Source organism: Tyto alba, unplaced genomic scaffold, assembly GCF_018691265.1.
Source record: "Tyto alba isolate M040663 unplaced genomic scaffold, T.alba_DEE_v4.0 Super-Scaffold_20000042, whole genome shotgun sequence".
NCBI classification, from domain to species: domain Eukaryota; kingdom Metazoa; phylum Chordata; class Aves; order Strigiformes; family Tytonidae; genus Tyto; species Tyto alba.
Genome location: NW_024881293.1, coordinates 13277403 through 13304239, shown reverse-complemented (window position 1 = coordinate 13304239; position 26837 = coordinate 13277403). Strand labels below are relative to the sequence as shown.

General features: G+C 43.3%; 1 protein-coding gene across 1 annotated transcript; it reads right to left on the bottom strand.

Annotated features, from left to right (window-relative positions):
- Nucleotides 1-1771: 1771 nt before the first annotated feature.
- On the bottom strand, nucleotides 1772-26311 carry TIMM44 (translocase of inner mitochondrial membrane 44). The gene is made up of 13 exons (XM_032993951.2): nucleotides 26244-26311; nucleotides 23987-24094; nucleotides 23319-23489; nucleotides 22751-22831; nucleotides 20049-20198; nucleotides 17541-17680; nucleotides 16957-17042; nucleotides 15029-15121; nucleotides 14562-14686; nucleotides 12827-12877; nucleotides 10774-10863; nucleotides 6907-7017; nucleotides 1772-3173 (listed from the first exon to the last, which is right to left on the bottom strand). The coding sequence occupies exons 1-13, from the start codon at nucleotides 26268-26270 to the stop codon at nucleotides 3054-3056; spliced, it is 1353 nt and encodes a 450-aa protein (XP_032849842.2). The 5' UTR covers nucleotides 26271-26311; the 3' UTR covers nucleotides 1772-3053.
- Between the last annotated feature and the right edge of the window lie 526 nt (nucleotides 26312-26837).

Here is a 26837-nt window from a genome sequence, read left to right as displayed (position 1 = left end):
GATTGCAAAAGCCTGGCGAGCAGCTAGGCTCCCACTCCCATCCCATCCCAGCAAGGCTCTGCCAAGCAAAGCGGTAGATCCAAGATGCCCGGAGGCCCACCAGACCCCCAACAGCACCCAAAGGGATGCGGAGTCCCCAGCTCCATCCCAGTCTGAGCCCGGGCAAAGGTTCGAGAGAGGAAGAGCTGGGCAGCAACATCTCTCAGAGTTGAGCAGAGCTTAGGGATGGTTCATTTTTGCAGTTGTGATTGCTGCTGCTTCTTGAAGTTCCCTTTTGGGTCCTGGGGCTCTCCAACCCAGCCAGGAGAGCAGCTCATCAGCTTGCTCACAGGGAGGAGCAACCCCCAGCTTCCCAAGCTCCAAATCACGCACCCGTTTTGTTGAAAAAACAAGAGGTAGCTTTAGCACAGAGCCACCTTGAAACCCAACATGACCAACAAAACCCACACTCCAGAGCAGACCGTGGTGAACGCCTGGCAGATGCAGCAGTCACCAGTACAGGACTTACGGTGGTTAACCCTCACTCCTCCTCCATGGCTTCAACCTCACTTCATTTCAGTACCTGCCTTCACACCACTGCATCTCTGGAGAAAAGGTGCCAGTGATCAAGACAGCAGCTGAAGGAAACGTCTTGTGTACATGCCAGAAGTCCCAACAGGGAGCAGCCAGCACCACAACCTGCTGTGCAGGGAAGGATTTTCTATATACCAGCAGTATCACTGAGGCACCAGCAGCTCTGTCCCCTCTGCTCGCTGGGGACAGGCAGGGATGACACACTGTGCAAACTGTGACCCAGCGTTCACAGCTTAAGCCAACCAACACAAGATACCGCTACCCCACCAGGGCTGGGCTACTCCAGTTTTCCTGGGCAGACCAATTGCTTTTACACTCTTAATTCGGATCTTTTTTTTTTTTCCCACGATATCAGTTTAAAAAAGTGAAAAGCACACTGAGTAAAAGAAGTTTTGCACATGCTTCATAGAAGAATCCCAAAAGACTTGGACCACAGGTTAGACATACATACCCAGGCTGTTGTAGACTCCTGTCTGATTGGTGACTGTCTGCATCCAGCTACCGAGGAAGCAGGGCAGGTGATGACCAGCCTTTATTTTCGGAGGGCACTGACTCAATTTCTGCAGGGTCTTGGCAAAGAGACTTTGCCCATCCCCAATGAGGTGCAAGAAGCATCTCAAAGACATTCACTGTCAACACTGCATTTGCACTCGGTGGTCCCGATGTTCACATAAAGGGTAAGTCTCTGCACACACGATGCAGCCTGTGTGCTGAGTTGTTAGATGGGATCTGCCCCAGAAAGAGTCTCACTGAACGAGGCCCACATCAAACGTTCAACCACCATTTCTGAAGGCAGTCAGATACAGGGATTCCCTATTCCATAGCCCATTTCTGCACTGTGGAATTTATTCTGTTCAGCTCGTTAGTTTTTGTACTAGTACTTAAACTATTGAGTAAAAATCTGAAATTATTTCGCTGGCAAAAGCACCAGTGAGAAAACTGTGTGGTGAGGGAGGCAGCAGGGACCACGTCCCACCTGCAGCTTGTCCTGAGAGCGGCAGAAACACCCAGCGTGGCAGCCAGACAGCAGGTCTGGGCATCTTCTAAGGGGACAGGACAGACTCTGCTACTGAATTTGCCGCACTCGCTGTCTCTCACTCCAAGAAAGCTGCTAGAGTTAAACCTCTCACCCAAGGGCTGGGAGATAATCCCATTGACATTCAAAGGAACTGATCTGGACACTCAGAAGAGAAGGAAGAACTGGCAATTATTCTCTTTAATCATAACGTCAAGGAAGTTCTGCACAGGCAGAACACAGCAGCAGATCAGTCCTTTGATTTCCTACTCCACGATCATTTTTTTTTTCCCCTAACCTCACTTTCCATTAAGAGGAGGCAGTTGACAAATCGACCCACATCACAGCTCCCAAACTGAGCCTTCAGCAGAAGCCCAAATCCTACAGTCTGTGTAAGTGTGCCAGCAGCTCACCCTCTGACATCTTCCAGTGGCTACCGGGGACCCCCAGGCCAGGTGTGCCATCCCCCTGGAGAAGAAAGCCGTGCTCAGAATGCACTTTATGCAGTGGGGGTGTGAGCTGCACCCTTTTTCCCATCTCACCTAATAAATACCTGAGCTACAAGAGGTGATGTTCTACCTGTTATTGCATTTTATTTACTCATTTGCTGCTCATCTGTCCACCCCTACTCCTGCTCACTGTTCTAGCACGCTGCCTGCTTCCTCATAGCCAGTTACAGCCCATCTCCTCCACACCATCAGATTTACCCAACAGAGAAAAGCAGTTGTGTGCTCTTAAGTGGTACCAGCTGGCACAAGGAACAGAACACCAGAAACAGTAACATTCCCCCTGCAAAGCTGTGGATATATAAATATTATCGTTGGCAGTAAACTCCACCCCTGCAACCGACCTCAGAACCTGCCTGATGATGCCCACACCTCCACTCCACACCAACAGAGAGTCATGTGCAAAGTCCTGATTGTATTTGGTTTGGTAAAGTGCAAGACACTGCAGCAACAGAAGGCTTACTGGTGCAACTCTGTATAAGAAATGTATGTTAGCCAAGAACAGTGTGCCTTAAAAGCACCTCTAAGATCTTTTCAAGGATGCTTTGAGGCCACCAGAGGATGACAGCAGATGGGAATTAGACCTGTCACATCTCACTCCATGATACACACCTCTGTCCATCACTGGAAGCACTGAGAAACATACCCAAACCAGCCTCCTTCAGCCACAATTAAAAAAGGAGCCAACAGCAGCTGCTAGTGTCTCAGACCGTTCGCGTTGAACTCTACCATACATCCTTACAGTGCAATACTACACAGCAAAGCGTAAGGCAGATACGTCAGACTCGTCCAGTTCGTTATAGGGGTTGGTATAACGAGGGCACACCGAATAGCCTGCTCTTCTGAAAAGGAACCAACCTAGCCTCTTCCCCTACAGTCCATCATACAGCAGATTGGCGCAAGTTCAGACACGGCGTTGCTTCAAGAGAGGTACAGGAAGCCCTCGGATGCAATTCTTCTCAGAGAACCTGCTCAGTGCTCGATGAGGAAATGTCCAATAACCTCCACGCGGCGTACGGGTTGAGTTCATCCTGGTCTCTGCAGAGCGCCCACACGTACAGCATCCGCAGAACCTTGTCCTGGAAGGAAAATCCTGTCGTTAGAGCGTGCGTGATGCTCACAGACCTCCTAGCTCAGAGCTGATGAGGACACGCTCCTCACTTCCTCCAGAGACTGTTCTTGTGATTTTGCCCTCTGGTTCTAAGCCCGGAGGTCTCAAATAAGGATAGCTCCAGCAACATCTACTAGACTGTGGTTAGAAACTATTCATAGTCAGGAACAGATCAACTTTTGGTTTCCGAAAACAGAATTAGTGTTTCCTGGCTGATATACATCAACTGGCACCACTGCCAGGATTGATAATATTTTACCTTATTTTTAAACATAAATTTCTGGTTTCAAATTGGTTCAGCCTCCAGGATGTACTGCTCTCTCTGTACCTTCAATCAAGGGCAGGCTCTTTCCTGCAGCTGTAACTCTGCTTCTCACACATCAGCCTGTGAGCTGCGTCCCCTCCCCACAGCTATATCACCAGCTCTCACACTTCCATTTGAGCAGCTCAAATTAACCAGAAATTACCATCCCCAGGTCTGAGGAGAGACAGAGAGTTAAAAAACCCAACATTTATCCATGAAAACCAGATCATACCAAGTCCAGCCATTGCGTTAGCCAGAGACACATCGATTCTCCAAGCAAATCTTTGCTGTGCAGACAGTGCTTTCACCATCTGGGGTTACAGACTGAAACAGAACTATAAGCTTTTTCATCCTTGATGCATGTAATGAGAATGCCAGCAGTTTTGTTCATAGTAAGTGAATCAGGATGAAAGCCATACCTCAGCACATCCTGAGGCCACCACTCATGGTCTTATGAAAACAATTCCCTGAAGAGTCACTGCAGCTACCCGTGACAAAGTCTCTGCCTCTTTGAGGAGAGAGGTGACACTGCCCATCAGAGACTGGGCTGCCAGGAGCTCAAATCTGGCACAGTGTCATAGATCCATTCTGCAAATCAAAGCTTATTTTGATTTTATCATTTAACCATTAACCATGGAGAGTATTTCCCTCAGATAAAGAAGTATCACTGAGGGATGAGACTGTGCATTGGCTCAGCTCCCAGATCTGTACTTAACTACTACATTTTTGATCGAATGTGTGAATCTTTATAGGTTATAATTTATGTGCACAAATGTGAGAGGGGAGACTTTCTGTACCAGACCAGTCATTAGAAAACTAATGCTTTAGAAACATCACATATCATAAAGCCAATTTTTTCTTGCTCAGTGTTTCAGAAGATTAACTTGCTTCAGCTCTGCTCGGAAGTGTTAAAAGTGATTGAAAACTTGAGTCATACAGCTGTTTGGGATATGTCACAAGGAAGAGCAGAGGGGACAAGAAAAGAAAAACAAAACTTCTGCAGGCTTAAGACAGGCTGTACATTGAGGTACTAGCCACAGCAATGCTAACAGATCTTTCCCGAGTATAAAACACCAAGAATAAGCTCAAGAGGAAGTGGGTAACACAACTGATTTAACATTGCCAGGAGAACCTTAATTCGTCTGAATTCTGTGATTCATGATTTTCAAAGTCAATTTTGTAAGATTGTGTATGAATGGCAAGTTAATTATACACTTCAGCGTCAAAGCTCTGCTACATCTGGAAAACTTTATGTTCTTGAACATAGGATTTCTGAAGGGATGAACAGCAGATAAAGTTAAGAGCTGCTGGTAATCCTGCAACATGCAGTACTGAACAAGTAGCACAGTTTTCTTCCTGGAAGTGAGACGTGATGAAACATAAAAATTACGTGTTTCCAAAGTGGAGAGATTTCTGGTTTTCTGACCTGGTGCTTTTATTAATAGGGTGCATCTTAATCCTCAATGTACAGTGCATGCTGCTGCATATATTCACAGAAAGTGGGACAGCAGACATGCGTGGACTCCCAAAGGCAGATTTCTATCGTGGCCATGCATGCAAGGTGAAAATTTGTCCTTTAATCCCACAATCTGCTATGACAAACAGCATCCTGTCTCACAGTTCTTCAGGACCTAATTTTTAAAAGATCCCCTTGACTTTGCAGCATTGCTCGACGGGTTGTCGAAGGCCTCATCTTCCCAGATTGATTTTGTGGTGCTCTGTGGGGATCCCCTGCGTTAACGACCACAACACCGGGTCCGACCCCGTCACAGGCTGCCTGGTCTCCCCACATGTCCCTGTGGGGGGAGCCTGCAGCACAGCAGTGGGAACTGGAACAATTGCAACTAGGTAAAATACTGCAGCAATTACAAGCATATGATTTCTATTTAGAGAGTTTACAATTTGAGGCTCCTTTTCCCTTCAACGTCATTTGTTCAATACTCCGCAGGAGCAGCTCAGCAGTTAACACCAAATCATAGTTACCAGCCAGCCTGCGTCTGACATTTGATTAAAGCTGAAGTTTTGTTTCCAATGGAGAATTTTAATGCATCTCCTTGATTCACTGCTGCTCCAGAGAAATCAGACAGCAAACAGACTTTGATATCCTGTTCAATAATTATCACATCAATATCTATCTTCTAGGAATGCAGTAATTTAATGCAAAAAAAATCACTATATCAGCTGTTCCTCCCCTACAGTTGATGTGACAGGCTGTAAATCAGTGCAGATGGGCCCCATCATTAAAATTAGTCCCTTTTTTGAAAACTTACAGCCTGGACTAAAGAGAATGGTTGCAAAAAGCCAATATTTATTAAATGCATGTATTAATTTTAATGGAAGTCTGATAGAAACTGCCAGCTCCAGACATCTCACAATGCCCCCCATTATATATCATTAAGCCACTTAAACATTCACAGACACAATGCAAGCCAGAGCTGTCTGGATAGCGAGCCACTTGAGAAAAAACATATTCCAGAAAACACACGGGCTCCTTGAGCCTGCTGTGTCATTAACTCTGGTAACAAGCATATTTTGTGGTTACATCTGACAGGGTCAGTTTAGCATCACTCACAACAGAATATGCAGGCTGGACTCGGCAGTGTTAAAAGCTAAATCCAGAGATGCCAGAGATTTGCTGCACAAATCACCCTGCATCAGAGGTTCCCATCAGAAGCCTGTACCATGTACAGCATTTAACACAACTGGCTATGGGAGAGTTTCAGTAAGTAAAGGCTTGTGGCACTGTAAGATATTTTGTACTGGTGTAGGGAGGCAGCAGCCGAAAACATGAACTTCCACAGTGATTTTCCCCATCTCCTGCAAATGACTTAAATAATCCCAGCTCCCACGCTGTTTACCAAACACCTTTGTGCTCTGTTCTTACAGCACCCTTCATGAAAGGAAAAGGGAGAAAAAAAGAAGAGGATCAGGTGAAAGCTGTGTGATGGAGCTTTAACCGACAGCAGGACAGTTCAATTCTGTCCCAGAGGGTGCCAAAGGAGCAGAACTCGGGCAGTAACTGCAGTCAGGGAGTGTGCTGGCCAGGCACAGCAGCAACTGGAAAGGAAAGCACTGCTGGTGGTCAGAGCTCCAGCTCCTCTCCTCACTGCAATTTTAAAACTTCCCTTCCTTTGTCCATTCTAGATGTTTGCAGACTCTCCTCATATACGATAATCCTCAGTTAATAGGTTGCAACACTTCCAGAGTCTGACAGGACTAAACAGCCCACACTAACCTGAACCAAGACCTTACTCAGAAGATGCAATATGACACGTGCCAGAGAATGAGTCTGTGCAGACACCCACTGCTCGAGGCGCACCCCGATGAACCCGTGACAACCAAGGTGGCTATGGGGGGAACCCAAGGAAACCACACCAAGTGCCTGAGCATCACTTACCGGATCACCTTCCACCACTTCCCCTTTCTGGTTCTTAATTACCATCACGACCTGAGCCTGAAAAGTGATGATTAATACTGGTCCCTGCTCCATCATCTTCCCCATAGCCAGCTGCAATGAAAGAAAATTTCATTAGAAAACAAACAATTTCTGCAGATTAATGTAAAAACATCCAAGTATTTAACACAACTGCTATGGCTTGTCACTGCAGACAATCCCATCTTCTCCCAGAGCTGAATCTAGTTATTTTAATCAGGTTATATCTGCTCGGTTAATACAGATGAAAAGCATTTTCCCAGAAAATTCTCCCTGTACTTAAAAGCTTTCCCAAAATTGTTCTGAAATTTTCCATCATTTTTCCAAGTCTAGAAATCTTAGAAACATGAACAAGCTCTCTTCCATGATTTCCAAATTAGAAACCAAAAATAAAAGAAACCCTGCTCTTAAAAAAATTACATTTTCTTAAGAAAGTACAGCAACTGAAATTTTTTGTCTTGCTTTAAATGACTCTTTGGCATGAAGTTGCACTGAACTAGATAAGCAGAACTAAATAACAGAAAGACTTCAAGGTGAAAACTTCTTGTTTGACAGGATTTTTTTTCTAATCTATGGTCACTCCATTAAATATTTAAAGAACTTATTAACTGAAATGCAAAGAGGAATGAAGAATTTTTGTTTCCCAAAGCTGTGCTCTTAAAAAACACAAGCCTCTTTTTGTCTCCTTTGTGGGAATGCAGTAGGCTACAGAATATCTCGCTCTTCAGTAACTCTGGAGTTACCAGCTATGTAACCCCAAAAGGTAAACATACTACCTAAAACTTAAGGTAGCATGATTATACTCTTTTGTATATGAGAGACACTGTTTCAGAAACATCGCATTTTACCACGTAATAAAGAATGTATCACAAGAGACAGTTACAAGACCATACCATAATTCACAAAGGCACATATAAATATTTATACTTCTATTTTACTCTCCCCTGAGGAACACTCAGCACTACTGCAGTGCTCCTTTGCTTCATCTGCGGGAATCGGTTCCCTGGCTCTGCAGTAACTCGCAGCACCCCCCAGTCCACGCCGCCTTTCTGGAGCTGGCCTGACTCATTCAGCAATGCGTGACGCCTTCCACCCAAGTATCAAACCCAGATCTCACAGCTCTTTGTCAGACCAGTTTCCATGACAGATACTTTATATGACGCCACTTGGCATTGATATTTTGACAACAGAAATTTGCATGTGGGTTGCACGGAGGAGGAGGAGGACTGTATCACTGACTAGGCTGTAGCCCCTAAAGGCACCAAGACTTCCACACTGGTATTGATTTATATTTTAGTAGTGGGATCCCAAAAAAACCTCGATAATCAAGACAGTATTTATATCACCCCACACACACTAAGTTCAGAAACTCCATTTCACAAGTCACATACTTAAAGCTACATTTAGGCAGCCAAATAAGTAGACCTAATAAATATCAAGGATCCAAAATTCCATTAAATTTGAAGGCGGTAGCTGTCCAGTGAAGTCGAAAGTGCTTAAGCAAGTATCTGGAACATGAGTTCAGATGCTTATGTTTGAAAGACTTGATTTTAATTTTAATGCTGCCACTTTTGCAGCATGTGAATTCTCTTAAATCTTCTACGTGTTTTTTTGTTTTGTTGGTTGTTTTTTTCTTCCCCAAACTCACTGAACTGTTTTTCTGGATGAGATTGCTCAACATATTCCCATAAATCTCCTCTAGGGAAACACATTTAAAATTTTAAACACACAACACCCTTTATCCCCTCTTCTCATAATACAGACAGCATAACAAGAACTACAATCGTTTATGTTCCACATCAATCATTTTCCAGCTAAGAAGTAATTTTCTTAAGAAATTTCATGCAAAAATACAGGCATCTAAAACAAGTTAATAATGAAATGTTATTCCAGTCACCACTCAGAATCTGTGCTCACCTCTATGCTAAGTAGCACCTACAGAGGAAAAAAGTTATTTAACATACAATGAAATCGAGTCTCCTAGATGCTAACAGTACAGAAAAACCTTTGATTTAGATAAGATGCTTAGAAAAAAGCAATCTTGTTTATTACTTCCATAGCTTTAGCTTTATTAGACCACATTATTTATTGCTGAAGATTATCAAGAGAATTGCAGATGTCACAAATTTTCCTGCTCGTTTGGCACATGCTTACAGTTAATATTCAGCTACCAAAGTGGCAGGAATGGCTTCCTCTGAACTCAGATGGATGAGAGAAAATAAGAAGCCTGTCAAGACCAAAAGGCAAAACAGTCTTAGGAAGGGGACCAGACGTTAGCCTTTTGTTTTAGGAGGTGCCCTGTAGATGATGATCTTGCTCCCTGTGAAGAGATGTGGTCATTAATCAAGTCAGTTCCCGCTGTTCTTTTGTAGGGCTACCCAGGTCAAATTAAGTCTCCTGCTGTAGGGCATTTCCTCACAGGTTGCTGGAGCTCTCCTGCACCCACTCATTTTTTAATGATGTGGGCAGAAAAAGAGAGACTCCTGCATGGGGTAGCAGTAAAGAAAAGTCACCATCAGTAGTCCTTCTTTCAGCAAACCACCAATGACATCCGATTTTGTTATTTTGGTTTTCCATGATGGCTGCTGAACTCTTCCTTACCTCTTGTCTTGCAGGGATGTGACCACAAGTAAGAAACATCTGGCCAGCCAATACACTCAACATCTGGAACAGCTCTCACTTTCTGAACAGCATCCTTTTACTACCACACTCCATATCCATCTCTACCTGAAAGCTTCCAATCCTCCACCTCCTTACCTTGGACCAGATCACCACTGGGTTTAAACCCCTATTAAATAGCTCTAACTGTGTTCTCTGTTCCTACAGGAACGACCCTGCACTTGGCTTTATGGTAGCTGAATGGATTCAGCTTGTAATTTTATTGAGCATAATACTGCACAGCTGCAGTATATTGGACAAGTACACCATAAAACTTGGTTCCAACAGAAATATGTACTGAATGTTGCTGCTTTTGAGTTAGCACCTTTGATGACAAAGGCAAACAGCAGATCTGACTTCAGACTATTTACGTGTTTTAAAGCACCAGTGCACAGCTGCCCTGTTCCCTTCCTCTCCTTGCACACTGCCTTTGAGGCAAAGCTGGCTATGCGATATGAAAGGCCTGACTAAAGGTGATAATTTCTTTGAGATACCTTTGTCATTGCAAGAAAAAGATCTAAAAGAAAACTTGGGGGCCAGTGACAGATGACACTAAAGACTTAAATGAAAGTACTACGGTAGACTTACTGCTAAGTAGAACAATAACACCTCTGGCTCGTTAATAAAGGGGAACGCAGAGAGCTTTGTGACTGTGCAGACATCTGGCCAGAGTCCCCAACTACCAGCACTGCTCCTAAGGAGGCAACAGCTCCGCTCACAGCCGTTACCTCCCCGCTCATCAAGAGCCATCCAGAACAGCAATTAAGTCTCTCCAACAGCCATTCCTGCACTGCACAACCTTGAGTCGCAGCAGTACCGCGCGTTACCATCCAGAGTAAGCACCAACAAATCCCTTCGTGAAAGCATTGGGTCGGTGCTATTTGCCTTTATTATTAGCCTCTCTCAATCTATGTGCTGGCAATTAAGACCAAGGTGCCCGGCAGAGAGGAGATAAGCCACAATGCTGTAACTTGGGCTTGATCACACAGTAGTGAATGTCCCATGAGCTCTCCCTTCCAGCAGCAGTGACCTGTTCCTCTGTTAGCAGAAATGGCAAATACCAGGGTAGCACAAGGCAAAAAGACATCAGTCAGAACAAAGAAGAAACACCCCCCCTCAGGTCATGAGTTTCTAATTCAATCCCCGAGGTGAAATATGGAAAAGGACACTCACATCAATGTTGTCAATGTCAAGAATCCTGGAGTGGAACTGGAGACCCATGGCTTTGGCTTGCTGGATTGGATGAGCAAGTTGACTGTAAGTCTAAACGAAGCAACAAACTTGTGTTACACATTTGAATTTGTTCAGTCACAAAGAAAAAAGGATTTTCTGCTTAGAGAGAATCACCAAAAAGGTAACAATAAAAGTCATTTTGCAAATATGCTGAACACATATGTCTTGCAAGGTATCAAACAGTTATGTGGAATTCTTTGGGCTTCACATAAGCAAATTCTCACAAAAAATCCCAGCTCTCCTGTCCAGAACAGGAGATCCATCAGTCACAACAGAGTACATAGAGGGCACTTGATAGCCAAGGCACTTGCGATTCTGATTTGACAGCAGATGAGGAGAAACAGTCTGGGAACCAAGCTATTTTTCTAATACCCAGCCAGACCCTGGAGGCAGACCAGCACTTCCTGGCTCCTTTTAGGCACATGCACATATGCTTCATTATTTATGCATTGTGAACTGTTGTTGGGGACAGTGAATTTCTATTCGCTTCCAGCATTATCACCATATTCTTGGCAGGTATCAAACAAACAGGAGGCAGTCCCTACCTACCTCCCCTCCACGGATCTTCTAACCTTCAACACAAACATTTAAATGCAAATACCCTACAGAAGTTACTGGCAAAGTCACTAGAAGGAGGTTGGAGATATAGATCAGGGGTTCTGAGGACAGTAGGCAGAGACAGCTCTATGATCCACAAGCCAGTGGGCTGACAGCAGCCTGCAGCTCGGTTGGTATATCTGCCACTTAAATAAGCTTTTGCTTTACTGGTTTGTGAGCAATAACACACACTTAACACTTGCAGTATGATTCTGTTCAAGAGCCTTTATCTCCTGGATTCACATTAACAGGACTCTCATTTCCTCCCTTGGCTTATTTTACAGATGATTCTTGACTTAGGAGCTTAATTTATAACTACAACTAGCTTAGAGGGTTTGCTTTTTGTCTTATAAATCTGCTACTTCCCTCTAGAGATTTAAGAGGAATTCTATGGTGTCATTTCAAAGGATGCTTGAATCAACAAAGAACTTTGTTTACTTTCAGACTGCTTTAAATATCTTACTCTTACACACTGCAATATTGTTACAAGGACACTAATCACAACTAACAACAATAAAATTAAATGCAAAAAATTGCCTATTCCAGCATGTGCATTTCCAGCCCTCTGGTGGCAGTGATCAGTAAGGAGAATGTCCACTTTAAGCAATTAAATTTTTATTTAATGGCTCTGCGTTGCCTACAACACAATTATTTTGGAGCAGCATGAAGACCAGAACAAGTCTCCATCTACATATCAGGAAATGATCTGCTTTTGTGAAGTGAAGTGGACAATAATACAATCACTGAATTGCAACAAATTCATATTCACTGTTTCAAGAAGTGGATCCAATACTGAAAATCTATCCCAATATAAAAACAAAACCAGTCTGTGTACAACAAAACAAAATTAAGTTTTCTGCAGTGAAATTATTCAGGTTGCAGATCACCTACGCTGCAATTTCAGAGAAAACTTCAGCATGCCAGGATTATTTGCTGGGATACTGCAGTGGAGCTGTGTTTGTGTAGTAGCTCCAGGGACAGCTTGACTCCGTAAGCAGAAAAGCATCGCCTTTTTGGGTCAGCTCAAATGTCTCCGCACCTTCTCACCCCATATCTGGGATACAGGCTCTACTACAGCCCATCCAAACCAAGAAGGGCAGTGCAGAACTGGAGCTAGTTAGACTAGTTTGAGCTTAGCTCTTGATTTACTATCCGTCCCTAAAGAAGCTCTTTTCTCCATTCCAGAATGGAAAGCATTCCAGAATTCCAGCATGGACACTTGACTGCATTAGTGTTTTATAGTATGAGCATGTTACACGGAGAAGCAGCTGGACAAAGCAGGTAAGCAACATCACAGATGTAACAGCTGGACAGCTTGCAAGCAAAGAAAGCACAATACACCTACTTACAAGAGAGAATCATAACCTTTTCAGACATTTTTAGTAGCTCTACTTACCGCTTCATAGCACCAATCTTTGAGGATATCAAGCTCTCCAGAAATCATAGCCTAAGAGAAGAAAATCAAATAAAATATGAACATTTTAAAAAACCTCTTATATCAGAGTTTAAATTTTCGGCAGCAAACTACTTTAAATCCTACATCTTGTGAAACCCTGAATAAGGATAGAAGCTTCAAAGGGGAACAGCAATAAGAACGTCTATAAACACACATGTACGGAGTCAGATGTACATAAACCTTTCAATAATTAAGATGAAAACTATCTTAACCCTTCCTGTCCAAACAGTCAGCAGAACGCACACTACCCAGAAATCCTAGGTCGGATCTAACAGAAGCAAGAGTACAAACCAGACACAGATCTACAGTTTTCAAGACTGAGAAAAATTGAGGGCACAGAATGAACAGAAGAATCACGCTGCAACTCATGAAAAGGTTTCTCTTTAAAACACGGTGTAATAAACACCTGGAATTCATAACAAGACAGAAGTTGGGAATTCAGCAGATTTCAAATAAAGTTAGTTATATGTGGCAGGGCATTTTTCAATATAATGCCTATAAATCTTCATAGTTGGTGGTATCTGTAAGCTGGCTGCCTACAGTTTAAAAAAACCTCTCCTGTGAAAAATTCATTCTCTGAGAGTCAAGAGCCCATTTTTTGCAGCTTGCTTTAGTGACATGGCACCGTTAGGAAAAGCAGATTCACCATGACAGGTCTGTCTTATTTCACTGTCGACATTACAGTTCCAGTCACAGATCAGATACACATGTCAGTCACTACAAAGACAGCAGTGACAAAGTCTTACTATGCATCAGTTTGAATGTTCGTATTTTTATCCAACCTATAATGCTACCTCACGACTAATAGTATCATAAATATTTCCACATGTGTATGAGCATGTATCAGTTTGAGATATGATCATTCACTGCACTGTACCGTAGGATGAGAAAATAACACTTTGCTCTCTCTTAGCATTTATCTCTTCCAGCCTCAGTTTTTCTAGTCTCACACAAATGTCTCAAAACAATTTCTGCTGTACTTTTTCAAATCCCCTACTTTCACTCTGTCTTTTCTGACACTGTTACAGTGAAAGGAACTACATCCCTATTTACTTGAAGTCACATCCTTCATCAGTGTTATTCCTCTGTATGTCTTTATACTTTAGCCTTTAAAAACATTAAGTTCCACACACTTGACTAGTGCCAGAATTATTTTCACTGAACCGTTTGTCATGAAATGTTCTTCTTCCCAAACAGTCACAGATCATTTAGAATCCAGTAGCATATACACACCAAATTCTTTCCCTTACCAATATCTGATATCACCATTTGCCCAGTACTGTTCATTCACCTACTTCAGTTTGCCCGTATTTCTCATGGGAGAAGTTGGTTAGTTGTCTTTGAGGTCAGAAAAAAACTTGCTAGTCTATTAAATTATTAAATGCTTCTGATGCCCGTATTTCTCATGGGAGAAGATGGTTAGCTGTTTTTGAGGTCAGAAAAAAAACTTGCTAGTCTACTAAATTATGAAATACGGTTTTAAACTAAATTATTTTATGTGATCCAGCTTCCTTTTTCCAAGGTTATCTCATATTCTGCACAAAGCTGGATGCCTGAGAAGCAAATACTGTCCCAGCTTTTTATTTTAGCATCAGAAAGCTAAAAGAAAAATGTCCCATGCTACGGTAAAAGAAAAAAAATAAAACAAATGCATCACACTCTACCCCCACCTTACCTCCAAGACATTGGGGATTATATCATACTCGCATTGCTTTAAAAAACGATCTTTGTCAAAGGATGGATCCACTTTGAGTATCTCTGTCAAAACTTCAGACATTTCTGTCTTCGAGAACAATCCTCCTAATAAAACAATTCAGTGAGACTGGTGGCACAACAACTGTCACCAGAAAACAAGAGAAAAACCCTTGGTTATATACGAGGGAAGGAACCTGGGAATGACTGCAGACTTTAGGTTATGCTTGAGATTTATCCCACACACGCACTTGTCATCACACTGCACTTCTGATCCAGTAGCAGGTTGCTACACTGCATGATACTGGATAATGATCCACGCAAAGTATTATAAAGCTCCAGAATCTGCCCCAAAGGTTAGTAACACATGGAGGACAACAGCACGAACAGTCACTAGGAACAGAGCTAAAAGGTTAGAGATGCACTTTCGCAGCAATGATGAAACATTACCTATTAAGTCAGTGACTTTGTCTGTGACAGCTCTGGAAGCTCGAATGAATGCATTATCACTTTCATCATACTTCATTTTCATTTCAAAGAACCCTGCAAGGAGAAGACACATGAGCAGCAGTGTCCTTTTACTACATTCCTGAATTAGGAAACAACATGCAATGGACTGCAGATCAAACCTGCTAGTTCCCTTCTAAATCTCTTTGTTGATTAACAAGTATCCATTTCAAAAGTTACTTTTGTCCTCATCTTCCTGCAATGTTCTTAACTATCAGTAACTCATTAGGAGACTTCAGCTGCCAGAAACTCTGGACCTTCTGTGCAGATTTTCAGATAGAAAATACACTAGACTTGCTTACACTAGTAACAGTCTGCTGACAGCCTTTGATTCCACCTGCTACAAAGGGTAACACAACATGAAACCAACACCAGAAAGCTTAAGGGGAGGAGGGGGCCAAGGGGGGAGGGTTTATCAAAATCAGGAATAGACCTTAAACCTTGCAAATTTTTAATAAAATAGCAAGACATCACTAAAGATGCAGTTTTTAAGCAGCTCTATGTACTTCTCAACTTTGATAAGCAAGCAAGCCAAGCATATCACAAAACTACAGAAGTCATTGATGGGGAAGAAGAACTCCTGCAAAGCAAACTCTCAAAGACAGAAAAGAAGGGCAGGGGTTCAAAAAAAAAAAAAAAAAAAAAAAAGAAAAAAGCCACCATTTAAGCAAGCAGGCATTGTTGCAACAAACTAAGGGCTCAATCAAGCCATTATCTGTCTCTGGACACCATCACACCATCAGATGGACCAGAACTGCAGTTGCAGGATAATGGGCCCTGCAGGGAAGCTTCTTCCCACCACGTCAATTAACAGTTGGAAGCCTGCCCTGAAGCTTATACTCCTTCCAAAAAACACACAGTGTCCTTGGTACAGGTGGTACATAAAGGAAGAGCACACACCGTAAAGCCTGGTGCAGCCACATCTGCAATGTTGCCTGAATTGCAAAACCACAATCTTGAAAAGATGCATAAAACCCGGAGAACGAAGAGAGCTTGTGCAGATGGTACAGGAGTGAAGGATACAACATGTGAGGAGTTTTAGGAGCTATGAGCATCTCTCCTTGGAAAGGCTAACAAACGGGATGTAAAAACCCATTCCTGGATACCTTCCCCAAGGAGCTCCACTTTAAAAAAAAGTTGCGAAGATGCACAATCCAAAGTTCATTATATGTTGCACTTTTACACGGTCTTTTTTCCCTTAACAAGTCATTTACCCTGCAGTACACTGGCAGTGATTATTTTGATTTGTTGAAGGATTCTGGTCTCGGGCTTCTTCAGAAACATTATGTGTCTAGATAACTATCAAAAGCTATTGCCCACTGCAGTACAGATATTCAGCATTTTTAGGTTTCGCAATAAAAACAGAAAGGAGGCAAAGTCCCACACATTCCAGAGTTCTAAGCAGATGACAACAGCAACCACCTCAATGAAGACAAGATTTTTCCTCATTATAAGCTCAAGGTCAGGAAGAACAGATCTGCCTGCCCTCTCCCTGGTGACATGCACACATGCATGCCCTGGCCTCCTTCCGGTGCCAGAGTGGAAAAAAATAGAAAAATTAACAGAGTTTGGTTCTCTTTAAGCAATGGCGAAAGCAGGTTTTGGTACCTACAGGGAGCAGGGACTGATCAAAACCAATGCCTGCCTGGGGGAGGGGTCCGAACACAGATGGAGCAGCTTGGAAAAGCTGCAATGTTGTCAACTACGCCTACCTCCCATTCACACCACCTCACAGCAACAGCTACAACAAAAAAAAATGGCTATGATTTGCATTATGTTGAGACTAGTTGCACAGATGGCATTAGATCCAACACAGCAAGAATCAGAACAGGGAAAATAATGTGCTACTCCTTTGTCTTTGGAACACTTACTATTGAAGACCACATTGTTGTCCTTGAAATCTTTCCACTGCTGATACCATTTTGAGTCTTTATGCAGCACCACACCCATGGCCTCCCTAGAAAGGGGAGAAGACATGGGTGCTTGTGAACTGGTAACGTACAACGGAGTGAGAATAAAGAAGAGGACATCCTGACGAATATCACTGCAGCATGCAGTACCACTGAGGCTGATAAACCACCGAAATGATACACGACTTAGTGGGGCAAGGCAGCCGAGAAAGCAAAGCAGCGCAGACTTAGCGCTGCCAAACATAATTCAATAGCAAGATGTTAGAACTGAGAAAACACAACACATGCGCAAGTCCAAGCCATGTCAGAACACCATATACCCACTTTATAATTTTAAGTGCCCAGTTTCACTATCAGAACATTCTGTACCATCAACTTATGCTGGAAATTTGCTCTCAGACCTACTTGTTCTGCCAGGTCACACCTCGCCCCACAGCCTCACTTCAGCACTTGGATTTTAACCATCTCTGAGCCGTACTTAAGTTTTGAAGCTTTTATCAAATTACACACAGAAACGTTCACCCTAAATTACATCCAATACGTACTCATTAGCTTCGAATATTCGCTCCTCTTTAATCCTCTCGCCTGAGAATTCTGTTCTTTTTCGTAGTCGCTCCGGACGTTTATAAGGACCAGTCTGTCCTAAAACACTTTCATCTATTTCCTTCTTAACGGTTTCTACACCCTGAAAGGAAAACATCCCTATTAGGTTGATTTAACGTTCCTCCTGCCCTTTCCCAGAAAGTGAAAATCACTTCTGTTGAAGAAAAAAAAAAAAACAAAACATGAGTTATTCTCCTCTCCCTTACTCAGCAAACGCTGCTTTGCTGATGTCTACTGACAAACACACCAGTACCAAGGCTTAACAGTCTAGGACAGCAAACAGATGGTTGTATTGAATCAACCTGAAGAAAAAAACCCCAATACAGAAGAAGCTATGGACACAGTCAAACCTTACAGCTGATAAAGGGTAACCTCTACAGAGTTTAAATTGGAATAAATCAAGTCAGAGGAAGGCAGGCATATCAGCCCCCAAGAACCAGCAGCTGCTGATAGAATGACAAGCCCCAGGTAAAAGGGAGAACGACTCCTAGTATCCAAAAGTAGGGGAAAAGAAAGACTTCAAGACACCAACAACTAACTGCAAAGCCACTATACAATCCAGGTTCTAGGCCCAAATGTAAGTATTGCTTTCCCCAAAAGAAAAACAAAGCCTCACTTTTAACAGAATTCTACATACCTTCTAGCTGAAAAAATAGCTTTGAAGGAGCCTGGTTTTCACCAGAGAAAAGATGTGAAAAAAAATCACAGTAGTGCAGCTTATACTAAAGGAGAGATAGGAGATACTCTCCCTCTTGGGTGAGGGCTACCTCAAGAGAAGGACTTGATAAATCTGGACTGATAAACATGTGATTCTGCCAAGAGGAAGCTGCATCCTACCACAACCACTGTTGGGAATTTTTGTCATACACTTCAATAGGGATTGGGACTAAAGGGCATTTTTAGTGTTTCTCCTTCATCTTGGCTGCTCTACTTTTATTACTGAACTTTTGAGCAGTAGTTTCTCTAATGACTGTACCTACAAAAGATCCGTTGGACAGTAAGTACACCTTTCTATTACAACTAGACACATGCAGGCAGAAAGGGATTTTTTTATAAACACTCTATACAGCTTTTCCCAACTTGCAGTTTTATTTAGAACATGCAAGTCATGTAGCCTAAAGCATCATGTGGCCTTATGGGGGCTGTTATTTTTCAACTTTATTTTATGCAGGAATTGTGTCCAACACAACTTTGTCAGCATAAGCTGTCCTCCCCTACTGGAAGTCAGTGTGACTCCTTCCTGAATAAAGTTACAACAGTGCTCAGGGCCTAGACAGAATAGCTGCCAGAGATCTGATATGAAGCAGAAAATGGAATTTAAGTGACTTCAAACATCAAGGATAAGCAAATATAAAGCTCCAAACTCAGTCTTTTCCTACTGACTATAAAAGACTGAGGGACCTGGCAGAGAACAGAACAGAACACAAAACCCCATGGGTATCATGCAGCTCTAGATTACACAAATAAAATATCTCCTACATACTGAAGCAATGGGGAGCTCAAAATGAGACCACTACTACAATTTTTAAGACAACATATTTTTCTGAAGCAGTAGACTGAATATACTAAATTCTACATACATACTAGAAAGTATAACAAAGCTGCAAGAACTGTTGGCAGCCTATAAAAGGTCTGTGAATCAGTTAAATCTGACAATGAACCAAAAGGTTTATCCATTTATAGGGAAAACAAATATTTAAGCCTGAAAAAATTTACATTAAGATCCTATAAAATCATTGCCTGCTTATAAAGACTGGCCTAGCAGCCTCCTTCATAGAAGGAACAAACAGTTCTTAGGTTAGGAGACTGCTGGAGTAAGATAACAGGTTCCATTACAGAAAAAGGGAAAAAAATTGGTGTATAATGTGATCTGCAGATACAGCTAGAAGTGACCTTTCGCAGCTGATGTCTTATTAGAAACACAGAAAGAACTGACATGACTGATGCAACTGATACTCTGCCTGGCCTGGCACCTCCTCTTGCAAGGGCTAAAGCCAAGGCTTCAGAGGAGGCATGAGAAACCAGTCAAGGGGAACACTTCTTGTCAGGCTGACTGCCAGTTAATTGGGTGACATCAAACCATATGAGCGCTTATATATTTTCAAGAAAAGGAGAGCTTTAAGCAAGCCAGTTTGTTCCCAAGAGCATCACTAGTACCTGTCTACAGAAGACATTTGCTACCCTATTCCACAAGCACAGCAACCAGTTTTTCCAGTTACCCGTTTTAGCAGCTCAGCTACTCAAGGCTTACACTTTTCTAGGGTTGGTGGGTGGATGCTAGGCCTGCAAAATACACCTCTGGAATTTATCAGCTTATTCAATAGCTCACAAGGTCTTGCTATAAGAGTTTTGCATTCAATTTTATGCTCAGCACAAACTCGCACATAACTTCCATGTTAATGACCTGCATCCACAGCGCTGGGTCCTGCAGAGGCATGGGACTTATGTACCTGAGAAATAGCTTTGAAGGCTGCTGTCTTGCCTAATTTCTCCCCTCCTTTTGTCACTGACTCCGCAGACTGCTTTGCTGTTTTTGCTGCTTCTTCCACACCTTCCTTTATCTTTCGGCCAATATCACTCTTACTTACTTCATCCAAACTCTGCAACAAAACAGGAAAGAAAAGGTCATTCCAGGTGAGACAGATAAAAATTTATTTTGAGTAGCTCTTCTTTGTGAATGCTAAAGACCTCCTAATGCAAACATGACAAGACTAATCAAGCCTAAGATGAACATACATGTCACAGGGGAGACTTACCGGGACACCGTAGCTTGGCACTGCAGCATTATCCAACACCTCTGTGCAGAATAACAAATTTGGCTACTCATGGAACCACACACATTTGTAACAGCTGCTACCCATAGATTTTTTTTAAATATATATTTTTCTCGATATCAAAGAGAAGGACCAATGATGTCAGAGTTAAAACACCCTAGCTCTTTGCTTTGACAAAACCAGGGACTTCTTGCTTCTCACAAAAAGGTACAGAAGAGGCTGAGATAGCTCCCTGCTATGCAACTCTTCCTGCAAAATTAGGAAATGCTTTTCGCAATCCACCATCTTCATATACATCATTTTGGCTATGTTTACAGAGCCAGCATCTCACATGCAAGAGGTTAAAAGGACCTTCCCAGTAGCTGGTCACCCTTTCCTTCTAAACCAGCACACATCAGATCCTCGAAGATCTTGGAAATCTGTCAGCAGGTAACCAGTCCTGGATGGGCCACAAGCCACAACCTCAGGGGAAGGGAAATGACAGGATAACAGTAACAAATGGATTTCCCTGGTTTTCAGTGAGATTTGGCGAAGAAAGATGCTTACAGCACCCTCAACAGTTTGGATAATATAAGGGTTACGTCCGCGTCAGCAAAGAGCATTACATCCAGCTCATAACTGTACACACAGTTAAGCTACACCAAAGCACATTTAGACAGAATGAGAGTGAAGAAGCACAGCAGAGAGCAGGGGCTGGGTCCACAGAAACTTCATATCACCCAGAGTTTAAGCGCAGTGCCTCACTGGCTGTTTCTCAGCAGGGGTCCTGCACCTGACTGCAAGTGTTGGGAACAATCACAGAGGCTTTGATCTTAAACCACCACTGAAAAAAGCTCAGCTCACTCTGCTCTGAAGCAGCCTAGCTATGAGCATGCACTTCAACTGACAAATAAGGAACAGCCTCCAGAAGCACATCTCAGCTGTAACTTACTGCAGAAAATCTTGTACTGCCTTTTAAGAGCTGTAAGTCTTCAGTCACTGCTGATTTAATTACTCTCATCAGTAGGAGGGAAAAACAAGACTCAAGTGCCTGGGAGTAACCGTCAGTGGCAGACACTGCAACAACAGCCCTTCTCCAACTCTTCTAGCTCAGTGCCACCTCCTGGCTACTGACAGATCTACAGCAGAAGGACAGGTAACAATCAGCCCAGCAGCAGGTCTTCGAGCCAGCTGACTACCAGGCACTTTTGCCTCAAAAGAGTGAGTAAAACCAGATCTGCTCTCTCCTCCTCGTGGCAGCCCTGGAGGCTGGGGGCAGTTGCTGCAGCCTGAGCAGGCAGGAATCACCGGGCTGATTCCAGCAGGCCCAGTCCTGCGAGGCATTCCCTGTCTCCTCCGGAAGCAATGGGGGAGATGGTGAATGGATGTGGACTTGTTGACTTCACCATGGTGCCCATGCTGAGAAGGGGGCAGAAAAGGGAGAAAAAGGAATAAAAGGTCTTGCACCCTGCTGAGGACTGCCCAGTTTTGTACCAGTTGAACTTACAGATACTGTAACGCTGCAGATCAGCTTCTGCAGGTGCCACATTCACCTGATTTATTCCATAATTAAAATACGATCAGGAAGACCCCTCAGAAGTTTCTTCTAAGCGAAAAAAGTCGTAGCATACTAAACACTCAAATACATCTGCTGCCTGGATGAACTCAGACAAGAAATTAAGTAAATGAGCACAAGTTGCAGTGCTTAGTCTCAGACTAAAAAATAACTTGAATTCAATTGCTTAAAAGCAGATCTACGTAGACACAGTGATCTTTAAACTCTGAGACTCAAATGGAAGACAATCATACCGATTAGGTTTGCAATGCCTGATCCTCCAGGCATTTTTCTATTCGCAAGACACACGGAGCCACAGGGTCGCTTATAGCATGCTAACTTAGAGGAGAGCACTTCAACTATACCACCAGCACTTCTACTTACAACACCTGGAGCTTCTGATGTTCAAGTCTTTTCCAACATGCAGTAAGAAGCCAAAAGCCCTATCACACTAGTAGCAAAAAGTGTCAGTGTGAAGAGTATTACATCACCTAAAGAACTTCCAGGATGATCTTCCAGCATTGCTCTATGTAAGAACCACCTTGAGGGTTTTTTTACTGCTAGACAATGCAGAACCATAAGGACCATCTCCAGTCTCCAAATTGAAAGGAATCACTGGACAGTGCCTGTCCTCTGATCATACACTAACTAAGAAACCTATCATAACCTACTGTTGCAATTTTTTTAATCATTCTGGCCTTAAAGATTACAAATAAAGATCACCTTTGGAATAACAACCACCTTTCACCAAGAAAAAGACGTGTGGTAATTCAGATGCACACAAAACGCATAACCATGGAGCAGAACTGCCTTAGGGAAAGGTTCTTCCATAGCTGTGTTTTACCTCTTTAACTGTACCAGTTATTTCTTCAAGTTTCTTTTTAATCACTTCTGAGGTCTTCACTGTTTCAGATTCAATGGTTTTCTGTAGAAAAAAAAAAACATGCTGCATGTAACTATGAGGACAGAAAATACTCAAAAACAGTTTAGCACATAGCACACCCCATTAACACTGTGACTAAGGACAAAAAGAGCTACATCTTCGGGAGTAAACTACTCGAGTAACCAGCATCAGCATTTCATTTCTGCAAGTAATGGTGCTTACAGTTCTTCAAACAATGCAAAAGAACTATTTAACCACTGCCAATGTTAATGTGTTGTCATTTTATCTGCTCATTATTTGGGAAATCCAGTGAAGGTTCTGCTGGAAAGATTTTCCACTAAAAAAACCTAAAACACTCTAAGGCATCCATTTACCAGTCAGTATTTCCAGCCAAGCAGAACTTCTCATAAAAACAGGCATGCCGAACTAAACAGTTAATTTGCAGAAAGATTCAAATCTACATTCAGAACAGTAACAGCTCAGTGGTTGGGCAATGAAAGCATCAAATGAATACATGAGGAAGACTTACATATTTCCTCCTTGCTTCTCGAAGAGCATCAGATTCTTCTAACTTTTTAGCTTCATCTCGGAATTTTTTAATACTTTCTTTCATCTCCTTGTTTTTTGCTAATTCCTGTTTGATGTTCTCCACAAAACCTGATATAAAACCCTTTCTTCCTCCAGTAGAGTAGCATCTAGACTAAAGAAAATCATTACATGTTGTAGAAACCAAAGAGGCATTAAATTAAACAAGTATTCAAGCCAGCAGGTAGATTTACTTAAGCCAAGTACTGGGTCACTTCTAACTTACTAAATGTGGAAAACATATAGCTACCTTGAAAAAGAAGCAAATAACCCTTAAAACAGCCAGATGTCCAACACATTTCTAATGCCCTGTGAAGTACATCTATCTAGCCATTAAAAGAGATGCTTCTCCAGAGGAAGTTTAACTCTGGAGGTTAGTTCAGGCTTGAATAATTTGACAGATGAAGTTACCAGAGCACCACTCCTGAGTTCTGTCACTTGGACTAAGCTACTATAAAATTCCTTGAATTCATCAGATATATCTAAAAAAGGGGAAACTTTCAACCTAGAACTTGTGCTTCTCAGAAACATATCCACATCTAGTAAACCAGAACTCTAATAGGAAGCCAGTTTCAGCTTGAAATAAAAAAAAAATATCAGGCATTAACCAACCTGATTGATCTCTAAAACAGGCCTGCTCATTCTATACACTGTACCCCTGTGGACTGCAGGAACTGGGTATCTTCTGGATATAAGCCATATGCCACTGATGAGACATTTCTGCAATGAAAACATAAGATCAGGTTAGCGCACAATACAAAGTGACTGCAGTCTTCAAGAGCCAAGAAAGAAAAGAACACTGCAAATAGATGATATTCACTGGTCTTCTAGAAACACATCCTAAGTGCTGCCAGGAAACACTGGAGGCTGGTTTGAGAAGTCATCCATAAAAATTCTGTTACGTGTTTGTGCAGCATGACATCCACTTACAAGTTCATTTTGATAAAACCAAAGTCCCAGTCCAAAATGGGGCAATACACTTTCCACAATAACTTGAGAAAACATGCTTCACAGAACCCTGATTTCATGAAAACGGTGATGCACAAGTAAATCCATCCTCGAGTTGAAACATCTGGTAGTGATGAGAAGCATATTGTTTTTTCTAGGAAAACTGGCTCCAGACATAACTTTCTCTCAACTGTGAAGGAAACCCGGGATGCCTCTGTATGTATTTGTGCTGCCTGAAGTCAGAGACAAACACCTTTTGCCTCAAGTCACAGAACAGAAAAGATACACTAGATACACAGAATGATCACTGAGAAATTCTGCTGCAACTTGCTGAGATCACAAGCTGCAAATTCTTGCATCATGTGGCTAACCAACCCATCCGTGCATCATCCTATACTGAAAGCAGACTATGCAGAGCTCATAAATTCTTGTCTTGACTCCCTTAAAATGGTCCCTCAGCACTAACTGAGCTCCTCTTTCCGACATCCTGGGAACATCTATTTGGCCTATCCTTGGCTTCCAGTCAGGCAAAAGCTGCACCTTTTACCTCAAACTAACCTCCTGTTCTTGATGGGCCTGTGTTACCAAATTGTGCCACCCAAGCTCTTTCTCCACCAGACCATCTCTCAAACTGCTCATCCTAAAAAATAAAAACCCCACAAAACAAAACATGGACAAATCAAATGGGCTTTGCCGTTAAAAACCTTTGGACAATTACCTGTAAACTGAGATTACTGAATTCTGTATTCAAGCTAACAATAACATGTCCACCTCTTTATCAGACTCCTAGATGTTGAAAAGGTTTTGTAAAGAGCCACACTGTCTGGTCCTGTGGCTTCAGTGACAGCACCGCCAAACACCACAAGCTAAAACCAGACTTTACATCTGAGAAGTAATGGTGTGATTGCTCCATATATCCTGCTGCCCCAAAGACACGCATTACATTAACTCCTATTAAGTCACATCTTTTAAATTCAGCTCCCTCTGATTTATTGCCTCTGTATTTATACGTAAGTTGGACTGCTGAACTTTAAAGTGTCAATTTTATATCCAGGAAGGAAACATTCTCCATATCTTTTAACACTGCTGCCCAAGTGATCACTGAGGCCAGGCTTTGCAGCATGCAAGAATAAGCTAGATATTAAATGCATACCTTAAAAATCTGTATTAACTGTAAGAACAGCATTAAAACTTGGGGTAGACTGCCTGATGAATTTATCTGATTGCCATTCTTGACCAAAAGGCACATTTCTTCCATGCTACTGAGCAGAAATGCTTAATCCCAGGTTTAACTTTGGGCACAAAAGAAGATCAATCACCTTCAAAGCAGTCGCATTACAAGTGGCTTTTAAAGCCAGTGCCTTCGCATTCAGTCCACACACCCGTTCACCTGCTCAACACGCGGAAAAGCCGTGTTTAAATTTAAAGCTTGCAAGAGATCATCGGCGGAGCTCAGCATCAAAGGCAGCTCCGTGAAAACACTCTGGAAGCTCCGAGACCCATCTGGGCTAAACTGGCGCGGGCTATCCCCTTGCTGAGCTCGACGGCAGCGCAGGCGGGGGCCCCGCAGCAGGGCGAGGAGCCCGGGGCCGGTTCCTCCCGCCCCCCGGGCGCCCTCACTACGGGTCTGACAGCGCTCAGGGCCGGGCCGAGGCGGGCAGGGCCCTCCCGCTGCAACGCCGGTACCTCAGCAGCGCAAGGGAGAGGAAGGAGCCGGCGGCCGGGTCACCCCTCCGGGCGGCTGCCGCCATCCCAGCGCGGGGCACCGGGCCCGGCAGCACCAGGGCGCTCCCCCCCCGCCCCGCTCCCGGCACCCCCCCAGCCCCGGGGCTGCCGGCACCGCCCGCCCTTTCTCTCCCCTCAGCCCCGCGGCCCCTCGGCGAAGGCGGCGGCTCCCCCGCGGCCGCCGGCCCGCGCTCACCCGGCACCCGCCAGCCCCCGCCGCCATCTTCCCAGCCTCAGCGTGCGGCCTGCGCGCGTCGCCGCGCGCTGACGTCACTGGCGGGCGCCGCCGGGGCGGGGTGGCGCGGCCCAGGCGCCGCAAGAAGCCCCCGCGCTTTAACTCACTTTTGTTGTGAAGCAAAAAGCAGCAGGGTTGGGTGGGTTTGTTTGTTTGTTTGTTTTTTTGTTCTTGTTGGTTGGTTTTTTATTATTCCGTGAAGCATCTGCTCCTCTCGTTTCTCCAGCGCGGCAGCAGCCGCCGGCGCTGCAGCGAACACCCCGCTCAGCGCTCCGGGTTCTGCCGGAGAAAGGCTGGTTGGAGCTTCCCACCCTAGCCTGCTTCACTTTTCCTTTTGCCCGGCTCTGCTGATGGAAGGTAACTTCCTTAACGAACACCAAAAAAAAAAACACAAAAAAACAAAACAAAAAAAAAACCATAACCCTACAACCAAGTTTAATTCAGCCCTTCTATCCCACACATACTGCCCTTGGTGTAACTGAGGGGAGAGCAAAGGGTCAGAACTTCTTAGGTGAGACTTTCCTGATGGAAAAAGCAAAGCTGAAACTAAACCTC